The 13391-nt window shown below is 38.5% G+C and overlaps 1 protein-coding gene across 1 annotated transcript in view; it reads left to right on the top strand.

Annotated features, from left to right (window-relative positions):
• The window catches only part of ror1 (receptor tyrosine kinase-like orphan receptor 1), a 113024-nt gene extending 103360 nt beyond the window's left edge, over positions 1 to 9664 (top strand). The window contains exons 6-12 of the mRNA XM_024278896.2: positions 481 to 798; positions 872 to 1117; positions 1305 to 1516; positions 5290 to 5469; positions 6333 to 6560; positions 6783 to 7147; positions 8699 to 9664. Coding sequence (XP_024134664.1) covers positions 481 to 798; positions 872 to 1117; positions 1305 to 1516; positions 5290 to 5469; positions 6333 to 6560; positions 6783 to 7147; positions 8699 to 9389 — 2240 coding nt within the window. The 3' untranslated portion in view covers positions 9390 to 9664. The remainder of the gene's footprint in view (positions 1 to 480; positions 799 to 871; positions 1118 to 1304; positions 1517 to 5289; positions 5470 to 6332; positions 6561 to 6782; positions 7148 to 8698) is intronic.
• Positions 9665 to 13391: the final 3727 nt, after the last annotated feature.

The following is a 13391-nucleotide window of genomic DNA, read 5'->3' as shown; positions in this document are numbered from 1 at the left end:
TTTATGCGAATTTTCAGCCCATGTTAAGTCAATGGGAAAATTTTAAACTTTTTACTGCACCTTAAAACTTTTACAATATTGGTATCAAAACGTTCAGCATGTTCAGGACATTAATGCACGAACTTTTGGTATTCGTACATTTTAGTTTTTTTACGCAATGTATGCTAATTAATGCAATTTAAGCACTTTACACACTTTATACACTTAATGCACTTTATACAATTTAAGCAATTACTGCAAATTTAAGCAATTTACGCGATTTACAACAATGCGATAATGCATTCACACTAGCATTATCGCAGGTAATGCGACTTTTCTAGTTTTTATTATTGTTGAGGGTACTTTGTTTTTTTTCATGGAGTAATAAATGTATAGCTTTGAAATAGGTTTATTTATAGTTGACCTTCAGCCTTCGAAATTCCAGAGAAATTTGTTTTGTCATTTTAACTCTAAATGTGTTTTTCCTTTTCCTTTTTGCAGCTGCTTTCACCATGATCGGGACGTCCAATCAGCTGTCCGACCAGTGCTCCAAGTTTGCCATCCCTTCCCTCTGCCACTTTGCCTTCCCGTCATGCGACCGCAGCTCGGGCTCCGACAAGCCCCGGGACCTTTGCAAGGATGAATGTGAGATCTTGGAGAATGACTTATGCAAGACGGAGTACATAATCGCACGATCCAACCCGCATATACTGAAGAGACTGAAACTGCCCAACTGTGATGAGCTGGCTGCACTGGACAGTCCAGAGGCGGCCAATTGTTTAAGGATCGGGATCCCCATGCCGGAGCCCATTAATAAGAGTAGGAGTCATTTTCATGTTGATTAATAAAACTAAACTAAACAAACTAAACCCCTGACCTTATCGTTCCACAGACCACAAATGTTACAACAGCAGTGGGGTAGACTACAGAGGGACGGTCAGCGTGACCAAGTCAGGGCGTCAGTGCCAGCCGTGGAACTCGCAGTACCCTCACAGCCACACCTACCTGGCTGTCCGCTACCCGGAGCTCAACGGGGGTCACTCCTACTGCCGCAACCCTGGGAACAACCACGAGGCCCCGTGGTGCTTCACGCTAGACGAAGCGGTCCGCATGGAGCTCTGTGACATTTCCATCTGTGGTGAGATTCAAAAAATAACTCATTTTTATGACTTAAGATTGAAAAACTCATTTTTAGTGTTGGAAAAATTGTTTTGATTCAAATTGTCTTCTTTATTCTCCATAAATATGGGATGCTGGTTAAACATTTTTATGTTGTTCTATATGGAGAGGATTTTCAAATTGGAATATGATTCTTGACTCCACAGATCATAACGACAAGGCGAGTGGCAACATGGAGATCTTGTACATCCTGGTTCCCAGCGTTGCCATCCCCTTAGCCATCGCGTTGCTCTTCTTCTTCATTTGTGTGTGCCGCAACAACCAGATGTCCGCCAGGCCTCCTGCACCACGTCAGCCCAAACTGGTTCGAGGACAAAACCTTGAGATATCTGTGCTCAATACTCCATACAAATCCAAGGTTTGTGCTCTTACACACACGTTAAAAACACAATGAAATACAAATACAGAAATTAAGTAATTCAAGTAATTCAATGAAAACTAGGGTTTGGGTACTTTAGATGCGTTTTAATACTTATGATGGAGGACACATTTAAAAAAATGAAACTCAAATTTGAGTTTCTTGTTATTTCTTGTTGGAAAAAGCTTGTCGTTGTTATGTAAAATCTACATTCAGTGGCCATAAGCTCCCTGCTTTGCTCTATTCCGATGCTTCCACTTGCAGACAGATAGATCCTTGTACGTCATCTGACTCAAAACTGTACAACTGTACCAATACCTAGCGGACCCTCGGACCGGTACTAGTTTGCGGCCTGGAGTTTAGGGACCCCTGATTTAATGGGAACAGGCAGCGCATCAAAAAAACGATGAGTTGGGGACTTCAAAAAGTGACTCAGAGGGGGCCAAACCATACATCATTTATGATGAGTTGGGAGTGAGAATACATTGGGCTGTAAGGTAGCAGGACAGAGTGTAAACAAGAGAATGATGGGAAATGACCGCAGCCAACGGTCCCGCTCACAATTCAAAGGCAAATTTCTTATGAACTCCTGCCGCTCTGCAGAAACTACGTCAAAGAAACCGACACAGGTTTTTAAATTTTGAAAAAAAGCGACTTCATCATAATAAAATATTATTTGGAACATCAAAAGATGATAAGGGTGGGACTTTAGCAGCTTTAAGCATTCACAGGTCAGGCCTACAGTTTATTTTATCATTTAAGGGAACAGAGAAGACAAAATAATCCTGACGCTTTTGGTTAAAATCCAGTCTTAGTGTCAGACAGTTTTACTTAATAAACTGTGTTTAGACTGGCATGTCACTCTGCTCTATAGTTTACTGACTGTCTATGACCTTTTTGCTGTTTGTCAGTGTTAGTCCTGAGAGCAGACCGGAGGAGTCAAAACACTGGCGCAGCCCCCCCCATGTGTTAGCTGGGATGTGTCGCAGCATGCAGCCCAGTGTTTGAAGTGACCTGTCTCAGGCGACGCTTAAGATCTTATTTTATCAGATCCCTGCAGCTTCTTCATTCTTTATTTTTACTCCCTCACTATTCCCACTGTCACCTAATCCTTCTCTTTTTTTGGCGTTTTTCTCGTGTCTTTCTTTATGCTTTTATTTGTCGCACCTTCTTCCCTGCCTGTATTAGAGGCTCATCATGTGTCGCCTTTTTGCTCATCACTTTACTGTGGAATTATAAAGACAACAACTTACAAAGTACTACAGATAAAAGCCATAAAACCACAAAATTTGAATTTTTCTTCAGTTTTTTTATTCTTATCTGACTTCAAAAAAGTCTGTCTGCACAGCTCTTAGATGTTAACATAAAAAGAGACAAATAAAGTTTTTTTTAGGGAAGGACAACCATGAAATTGTTGGATTTCACAGCTGATTTGAAACGGTCTTTAAAAACAAACAGATCCAAGCACACAAGCTTCTGTTCTAATACTGGAAAAGCCTTTACAGGCATATATTTCTCAGTTCACTTTCACTTCCACGACAGGATTCCAAATCCGAGCCACCTTTGAAAAAATAAATGAGAATACCCACTCTTTTAAAAGTCATGTAATAAGCCATTCGTTCTTGTATATTTATGTTTTAGGTTTCATCTTTTCTTCCTGTTTGTCATTTTTCTAAGACTTTGTCTGGGTTACAGATTAGACTACTACCCAGCAGGCTTTTCTTCAGGGTCACGGAGGGGCCACAGCCTGTAACAATCCATTCACTCGCATGTGTACACACACACTCACAAACCTGCTGTGGTGTGAAGAGGATCTAAGGGTTTCTTTGGGCGTGGGGAGGAAAGAAGGGGTGAAACAAGCCTATAACTAAAAACATCTGTGCTTCTCATAACGTTCAGCACATACTCACACTCACACACCCCCCTCGAGTGTTCATCTATGCGTGTGTGCGTCCTGCTTACACAGGAATTTCATTATTCATCTCAGAGTTCCAGGAATCAAAAGATCTTTGCCAACATCTTCTTACTCTCTTACCTTTTTTCCGTGACACACACATTTAGAGATCTGTTACAAATTACCGTCGCAGGTATAAAGAAATGCAAAAGTTAGCAAAATAATTGGTTCAAGAAAGGGTCAAACTCGACTTATCTTTTAATCAGCTCATATAATGATCTCCTACTGAGTTATAAAATCTTGTTACTCTTGACTGAGCTGTGTAACTTACCTTTCCATCCCACTTTTGTTAGGAATTACAGATATGAGAAGGTAAAGGCTTCAATTCTGCAAACACCTGGAAGAGTAATATTCTCAGTTTGTACCAACATGCCTGAAAACTCCAAACTGAAAGACTGAGTGCATAGAAAAAGCTGCAAAACAGTTATCATACTGAAGCCATACCTGGTCAGAACTTTCTTTTTGTTCTTGGCAAAGACATATATGGAGAGAAAATAGTATCACCTGGATGTGTGTGTGAAATTCTTGATTTGTGTGAAATTCTTGGTTTGTAACTCATACAATACATTTTGTGCATATATTTGTGTACATGTACAAAAAATACTAAATAAAAAAAATACAAAACACAATTTACCCACAATTCTGAGTCTCAAAACTTAGTGTCTAAATGATGTGTTTAAATACTGTTAGTATGCTGGGTCACCTGAGTTTTCTTATTAGCCGCTTTGAACTTAGATTGTAAATAATATCTGGTGGAAAAATTGACATTTTCACACTTTCTTAAACAGATATGTCCAATAATGAATACAAAAAAGTCTAATTATCTGATTTAAAAAACTCAGCACTGTAGTTTCTCTTTTCATCAGATATTATTTACAATCTAAGTTCAAAGCGGCTGATAAGAAAACTCTGATGACCCAGCATTCTAGCAGCATTTAAATGCATCACTTACACACAAATCTTAGAGTCACACATCAGATTTGTGCGTAGCAAGCAATTTGTGCGTATTTTTTAAAGATTTGTGTGTGTAGTTAGTATCAAGCTGTTGTAATTTAAAGCTGTGTACATGTAAATTGCATTTTGTATTTTTTTTAATTTCATATGTTTTGTACATGTGAATACACAATTGCAAGTACACATAGTTATGCACACATTTTGTGCATTTATTGTATGAACGATTACGCATGAGCAAATCCAAAGTTACAGACAAATCAAGAATCATGCACACACAAATCAGTGTGTGTCTCTTTTCTCTCCATAGTAGATCACTTCCTGCAGAAATTAGGAACCAGAGGAGGACATGGTCTCTGAAAATCTTTTTAAAAATGTAACTTCTTTGTTTGACAAAGTCTTATTTTCTTGTTAGGCTTTGGAGAGTGCTGTTCCTACTGATGCTAGGTGTTAAAACCACTAACCAAAAAAAAGTAGAAATGTATAGTGATTAATTGTCCATTAGGCTACAGCATCACGCTCTGCTTTCTCCTGCCATAAGGATTAATTGAATTCCCTCCTAAATGCTGCTTACTTTCAGAGCCAAATGAAATATTTAAGAGCTGAAGGTGTTGGCAGATTTCACAACCTTCCACACATGCTTTTACAAAGCTGTAAGGAGGATTATTAAGCACTGATGTAATGTAATTGTAGAAATCCGAAACTCTCCAGGCTTTACTTTAAATCATCTTTGGTGTTTTATTAAACACTCTGCCTGTATTGATTGGAAGCAGGAAAACACTTGATGTAATTTTAAATATCTTGAGTGGATAAGATGGATGTTCCTCCCTGTAAATGTCTCATCTTTTCCTTTCTCTTTAACCTGCAGGGTAAAGCCAAAGAGCTTCCTCTCTCAGCAGTGCGCTTCATGGAGGAGCTTGGCGAGTGTAATTTTGGAAAGATCTACAAGGGTCACCTGTACCTGCCAGGCATGGATCAGGCCCAACTTGTGGCCATAAAGACACTGAAAGACGTCTCTAATACCAAACAGTGGGCAGACTTTCAACAGGTACAGAATGCTTTATTTGTTCCTAAACATCTCACTCCACATAACACGTGCTGACGTTTATATATGAATATATATATTCATTTTATTGCTGTTTGGTTAAATACATTCTTACTAAAATACTCCTATCATTATCAGGCTGCATCGTCTCCCCACAGTATTTTAGGTGTGTCTGTAGTTTCTATAGAAAGTAAAATGTGGTGAATGACTGGAGACGGCCTTTGGCTGAAATCACTGAACCAGAGAGACACGGTCTGGAAATAGCTTCAAAAATAAACAGCTGCTGTTGTCCAGATACATTTAAAGAAGACTGAAACAGATTACATGTTTTGGAGCAAACTCCTCATTAGCCTGTTAAAGAGAAAAGACAGTCTGTGAGTCCCAATTCTTAGTGACATTATGCCTAAAATCTATTTTAATACATTATTTTTGAAAGAAATGACATGCAGCAACAGAACATTTTTTGTTGTATTTTTTGCTCTAAATGAGTTTTCATACATTTTTTAAGTCAAAATTCTTAAGCTTTCATGGTTTTTACACTTTTCTAGGAGTTTTGCTTTCTTTAAGGTCAGATATGTTCGAAGTCCGGCCTGTGGGCCAAATTCGAATTTCCTCTTACCCACAGGATACTGTCTTAAAATCATGATATGCAGCCTCCAGTACTTTCTAAAAACTATAAAAGTTTGGACACCTCTGCTTTGAGTAACTGGCCGGGAGTTCTTCAGACACTTCTTTGAGTATATCCTCCCAGCTGATTAACATAGGAATGATTATCTGAATGTTAGTTTTTTCTTTCTTAAATCCTAAAGTCTTTGAATATCTTATTGTATTTTGTCAATTCTAACTCTGTCATGTGTTTATCACAGGAGTCTGCGGTCCTGACCGAGCTGCAGCATCCTAACGTGGTGTGCCTGCTGGGTGTGGTTACCCAGGAGCATCCAGTCTGCATGCTGTTTGAGTTCCTGCCACAAGGGGACCTCCACGAGTTCCTCATCATGCGATCGCCACACTCTGATGTCGGCTGCAGCAGCGATGAAGACGGCACTGTCAAGTCCAGCCTGGACCATGGGGATTTCCTACATATTGCCATACAGGTAACGTGTGAACTTTTCTTCCTCGTTCTGTAAGTCACTTTAAAACACACAATTAGAATTTTTTTAATGTGAAATTATAATCTACCAACCAACCATATGTCTTCTGTTTTTATAATAAAAAAAAAAGTATCTGCTATTGAGAAAATCTGGATATCCACAAGTTTTTCACACCAAGTGCACTTTTAATATCCTAAAATGATTTCCTGTTGCTGTATATTTTAGGTCTCTGGTGGGATGGAGTACTTGGCCAGCCATTTCTACATCCACAAAGACCTCGCAGCTCGGAACATCTTAGTAGGAGAGCAGCTACACGTAAAGATTTCTGACTTGGGTCTCTCCAGAGAGATCTACTCCTCGGATTACTACTGCCTCCAGCCCAAAACGCTGCTGCCCATCCGCTGGATGCCCCCCGAGGCCATCGCTTACGGCAAGTTCACAACAGACTCAGACATCTGGTCGTTTGGAGTCGTACTTTGGGAGATTTTCAGCTACGGCTTGCAGCCCTACTATGGCTTCTCTAACCAGGAAGTGATGGAGATGGTGAGGAAAAGGCAGCTGCTGCCCTGCCCCGAGGACTGCCCACCAAGGTAAGTGCGAAGAAACTCGACAACCTAAAAAGATTGACTCACGCTTGCGGAATTTAACTAAAATAAGGCCAGTTTTACTGGTTTTACTTAAGACAAACTTGAAAGATATTTACCTGCAAAAAATACATTGAGAAACATGAAAGTCTTGCATTGAGTAAAAAGAATTCTGAGCACGTAATTCTTGATTTTTAACTTGTGTCTGTCAGTTTGCGTGTATGAATTACGACCACACAGATCCAAAGGCCTCGTTTCCACTGAGCAGTGCGATACGGAATGCTATTTTGAGTGTTTCCATTTTAAAATGGACCCATTTAATAATACTGAACCATACCTCTTGAGCCTTGTTTCCACTGAGCAGCCTGGTACAGGAGGAGTAGTACTGGACGTAGTAGTAATTCTGGCGAGTTTTTCCATACAGTTAAGCCTCGCTTCCACTGAGCGGTTTGTTTTCACGACGCATGCGCGGTGTAGACCGCTAGCGTGTCATTGTGTCATTGCATTCCGAAGGCTAGTAAAGTAACAACAATGGAAATCATCCAGCAGCTCGTTTTTTTTTTTCTTGCTTTACTTTTTGTACACAGTGTATAACAGTAATTTAATGTTTTTTAGAGGAAGATTGCAGGCAGCTGAGAAGAATATCAATGTAAAGAGAAAAACTGGAATGCTAGCTTAGCGCTATATTGGTGCTTTCTAATGTTGTCATTAAACAGTACTGACTTGCACCTCTTGAGGGCTCTCATACATTGTAGGTCCATAGAAAAATAAAACAAGACAGTTGGGGCAGAGCTGCTTTTGGCACTTGTTGATTGGCAGAAAGTGATGACGACATTAGAAAGCACCAATATAGCGCTAAGCTAGCATTCCCGTTTTCCTCTTTATTGTGGTATTCTTCTTAGCAATCTTCTTTCAAACAATATTAAATTCCTCTTATTTGAGATGTACCAGAAGTAAAGCAAGAAAAAGACTAGCTGCTGGATGACCTCCATTGTTGTTGCTTTTCTAGTCGTTACACTACGCTAGCAGTCTACACCACACATGTGCTGTGAAAACAAATCGCTCAGTGAGAGTGAGGCGGAACGCTCGCCAAGAGTAACTGGACCAGACCGTACAACTTCTTACCAGACTGGGCCGGACCGCTCCGCGGAAACGAGGCTAAACAGGCAGGCATAAATTACTAATCAAGAATTACGAGCACACATCCTGCAAGACTATTTTCTCTCCATACATTTGAAGCAATCAATATTTTTGACAGTGTTGTTTAAATAAAGCTTTAGCTTAACATTTCAAAAGTGTCACAAATACTCAAGCTTTAGTTCAAATACATTTTTTATAATAATATGACTTTTACTTGACTTTACTTTCTACTGAACATTCAGATTTAACAGATAATTAATTAATTAATTAATTAAATATATTTTTTACTACATAATTAAGCTGGAAATACAATATAATTTATTATTCCATTAGTATTCACAACATAAAGATAAACCTCGGGTTTATACTGAAACATAAATGTTCCTGTAAATACTGACACGTCTCTGCTGCTTTCAGGTTTTATGGGTTGATGACTGAATGCTGGCAGGAAGGACCAGCACGTCGCCCCCGCTTCAAGGACATCCACACCCGCCTGAGAGCCTGGGAGGGGCTGTCATCCCACGCCAGCTCCAGCACGCCCTCTGGTGGAGGAGGAAACGCCACCACTCAGACCACTTCACTCAGCGCCAGCCCCGTTAGCAACCTCAGCAACCCTCGATTTGCTGCTGCCACCGCTGCAGGCTACCTCTACCCGGCCCAGGCCATTCCTGCACCTGGGCAGATGGCTCCAATTCCCGCCTGGACACCCATGGCTGTACCCCAAACCCACCAGCGCTTTATTCCCGTCAACGGGTACCCCATTCCACCGGGGTACACAGCTTTTCCCGCACACTTTGCGCCCCAAGCTCCACCCACTAGAGTAATCCAGCACCATTTGCCCCCGCCGAAGAGCCGCTCGCCCAGCAGCGCCAGCGGTTCCACCAGCACAGGTCACGTAAGCGGCGTGCCCTCCACCACCGGCTCCACCCACGAGGCCAACACGCCGCTGCTTTCCCACTGCATCATGCCGGGCAGCAGCGGAGGCCAGGCTCAAGTTTACGGACAGAAAGGAGCACAGCTGGATCACATGTCGCAAACTTCAGCGCTGCTCAGTCCAGACTCTGACGTAATGATGTACAACGACTCAGTCATCACTGCAGACCTGTAGATGGGCACAGGAACAATCTTCCTGCTTTGGACCCTCAAAGGGAAGTCTGGACTCCCTACAGAACCCATGTGGGTGTGCAAGAAACTGCTGCAGCCCCACAAGTGTTAGAGCAGGACTGCCCTCCTTTCTGTTTATAGCAAGTGTCCTTACTATCATGGTTTGAAATGCTATTTGAACCGCTGTAAATACAGTACATAAGTCATACGTGAATGAATGAATGATCTATATTCAAAGAGCTGTGTATTAAACACTTTAAAGGTGAAAGATGACGAGTTTACCAAGTGTCCTTCTGACAACTTCCTGCCTGTAAACTGACTTTAAAAAAGGATTCTGTTGAAAGTCAGATGTGACAAACTCAAATACTGTGACTTGCTCCTTAGTACAGAGTTTCTGAACTCCAGTACTCAAGGCCCACCAACCAACCTGCATGATTTCCATGTTTAAACATATTTGATTTGGCTCATCATTGAGCTGCAGAGACCAGATAATGATACAGTTTCTATGTTTGAGCAAAGAAACATAGAAAGTATCCAGAATAGTGGATCTTAAGGACTCAGACTCAAAAAAATATCCCAAATGAAGGTTACCAGAATGATAACAGGTCACTATTTTGGGGAATTATCATTCACCTGCCTACTAAACACAATAATGCATTACTCCATCATGAACGTAATTATAGGACATCACCTGAAATGCACTGTGTGGTCAAATCAGGATCAGCTTAAAGTGGATGAAAACCCAGATTGTAAAATGAAAGACAGACATTGTGAATTTAAAAAAAATTAAAAATGTGACAAAAGTTTTAAAACTTCAAAGTACACATTGTAAACTTAAAGGAATTATTGAAAATAAAAATAAAAAATAATTAAATTGTAAGTTTAGCCCCTTAATGCTTGTTGTTGCAAATATGTGACGAACCACTTTGGCTCCAAAATTACCTAAATGTAGCTTCAATTTAAAAGCAAAAACTGAAGTAATTTTTTTCAAAGCTGGAAATAAATTCGGGCATTAAAAATATATGTTTTAAACTTAAAAGAAATGTTGAAAAATTGAAACTGGAATAAAGATACATCTTTAAACCGGAGACTGCTACAAAATGAATGATAATGTTTAGTTATAACAACTTCTGTTTTGTATTTTCAGCTTTTTGCTTAGTTTTTTCTTCTTTTTCACTTTCAGTTCTCAGTTTACAATTTCAATTCAGACTTTTCAAGCTTTCATTGCTGAGCCTAATTTTATGTGAGGGTGCAGCTTTGAACGCATTTTAATATTTCTTTCAAGCTTATCAAATCAAACCAAACTTTATTTGTATAGCACTTTTCCAAAACTCCTGTCACTCAAAGTGCTTTACATAAAAAGATAATTACATTTTAAAAACAGAGAACAAGATTTGCAAATGGAAAAATGTGTAAAACCCCTACAAGCCCCCCCACCACCACCCAAAAAAAACACACAAACTCATGTCCACATATGCACACACCATGTTTAAAAAAAATATATATTTTTTTATGCATAACTGTATTCTTCACATTTTAAATAATTCCTTCAGGTTTGATTTGATTTGAAATGGTTTATGCCAAGCTATCAAGGCAAGGATAATGCATGTACAATACAATCAACAGAGGTTTACATTTATAGAAAGATATGTCAGATTTAAGATAACTAGGCACCAAATTATAGATCGCTTAAAAGGGAGTGGGAGAAAGCAAATTTATTTAATCGAGTTTAAAACTTTTTACATTTTTTTTCTTTTTACTTTTCAAATATATAATGTCTTGTTTTCACATTTAACTTTTTTTAAATTTACAATCTGGGTTTTGTATTCACTTTGAGATAATCCTAATTTTGACCACAGTGCATGAGAGTCCTTTTAGTTAACGTGTTGCATTGTGGGATACATAGAGTGCACCCATTTTTGTTCACTTGACATTCTGACACCCCTGAAAAATGACACGTAAGTTGTTGTCTTTGTCAAGGTGACATCTGATTCAGCAGGTGATTTTATTAGCAGAAGTTTGTATTGAAATCACTTTTTTTTCCCCACAAATTAACCTACAAATTGACAGCTGAATGTTTGGTTTTTCTCTTTGTACACTCAGCATGACTATCTCAGACTAGTCCAGATGGAGTTTTCTTCATATGAAGAAAAAACTATGGACAAAAAAACTCTTTAGCAATATTTTTTCCTCTAAAATCTTCTTAATTTGTTTGTTTTTTGTATCATATTTAAAGTCAAAATCAAATGGAACATAGAGCTTCACAAACACAGCTTTACTTCCTCTCATCTCAAATAAAAGCCCTAAAAAACCTATCTTAAGAAGGATTTTTAATTTTTTGTATGGTTTTATCTGTATTACTACCTGTTTTTCTTTATGTAATTTGCAGAAAATATCAGTTTTAAATACGAGGAGCAATAGGGGCATGTAGCTGACAATGTCATGGTTCGCTGGAGAATAAAAAAACCTGCTAGATGTCATTAATGCATGACTGTTTTGTGCATGAGAAGAATGTTTTACCTGCAAACGGACACAGATTTTTATTTGCAAATAATGCTTTTACTTGGCTTTGCAGATCTGCAGAACAAACTCTTGGCAATAACTTTTTGGCATCTTCAAGAAAGCAGCCCCACTAGCACTGCAAGGGGGAAAAACATTATAAATATAAATATACCTTTCAGTTTTAAATGGCTCTTTTAGTAGATTCTTTAATATTTATTTGTCGACAGCTCCAGTGTCTAGTAACACAGTAATTATGTTTGGGCTAGTTGCATTTTCCTTACTTAAAAAAACAAAGTAGGAAAAGCCTAGTTGTCTGTTTTCATTTATAATTTGAAGGTGATGATTTAATGTGAAATATGAAGTTTGTTATTAGTTTAAAAAAACACAGGGTTAAAAGGTGTTTTGGATCTTGCTGAAATAATGTAAAAATCCTCTGTCGATACTTGTGTTCCTGACAATCAACAGGACCGGAGACTCTCAAAAGTGCTTGAACTGAACACAGTGCACTCAGGGTGCAGTTTACTCGTCTGTTTTCCATTTGGTGCCTGTTAGAATCAGCTGAAATAACCAATAGTAATGATTCAAATGCTGTCCATGCAGAAATCTGACTTTTTGAAGGTCAGGCTCTTGTTTTAGAGTTCATATCCATTATTTTCTTTAACCACCTGAAGTAAATTCTCAAGTTTCCCTCGAGTTTCCCATCTGTCTTCTATGTTTCATACGTGACCTCCAGCATGAATTCAAACGTATCAAATCAAAAACCACTTCTACACAAGACTGTGAATCTCATCCAAGGTAATAATTTGGTAAATTATTTTTAAAGCATTTGTTTTTATCGTAATAAATTTGTTTTTCCAAGAGACTACATAACATAAAATTGGTTTTTCAAGTAACCGTTTCAAAAGCTTTAAATGCTTTTTGACCAAGAGATGCTTTGTCTTTGTAGTTTGTTTTAAATATTTTTGCACAGATGTTTTGTATTGCAAAAATCATTTATTAAATGATGATGTCTAGTTAAATTGAAATGAGCTGATTCTCGTTTGTCTTTAGGGAAATATAAAACCACGTGGTGTCATGAGAGATTCAACTTGGATGGTTGTTAAATGTGCTGCAGTAGCTGGTACTGACCAGCAGGTGGGGGTGTTCTAAAGCTGATGACCAAAATCCAGAGCAGAACTCCAGATACAGACAGAAAATATTACTCTCAGTATGTTTTTAATTTATGCTCATAATCCCATTTTGCACATTGAATGCCTGTGGGAGATTTGTTTTTAATAAATCACAACATATTTTCCATAAACGTTTCATAAGAAGCAGGAATTCAACTTGAATGATAGTCTAAGTTCACTCTAAAAGAAATCAAACTTTTCAAACTGAACTAGCTTTAAAATACTTTATCGTGCATTTTTTATTTTAAATAATTTGAAAAAATTTTCAAAACATTGCTATTTTTTAATACATTTCTACTTTATGAAAGACCAGAATTAAAACAACTGTTATATTT

This window comes from Oryzias melastigma, linkage group LG4 (assembly GCF_002922805.2).
Source record: "Oryzias melastigma strain HK-1 linkage group LG4, ASM292280v2, whole genome shotgun sequence".
NCBI lineage: Eukaryota > Metazoa > Chordata > Actinopteri > Beloniformes > Adrianichthyidae > Oryzias > Oryzias melastigma.
The sequence above is the reverse complement of the archived record's forward strand: the minus strand, read 5'-3'. Positions and strand labels throughout refer to the sequence as shown.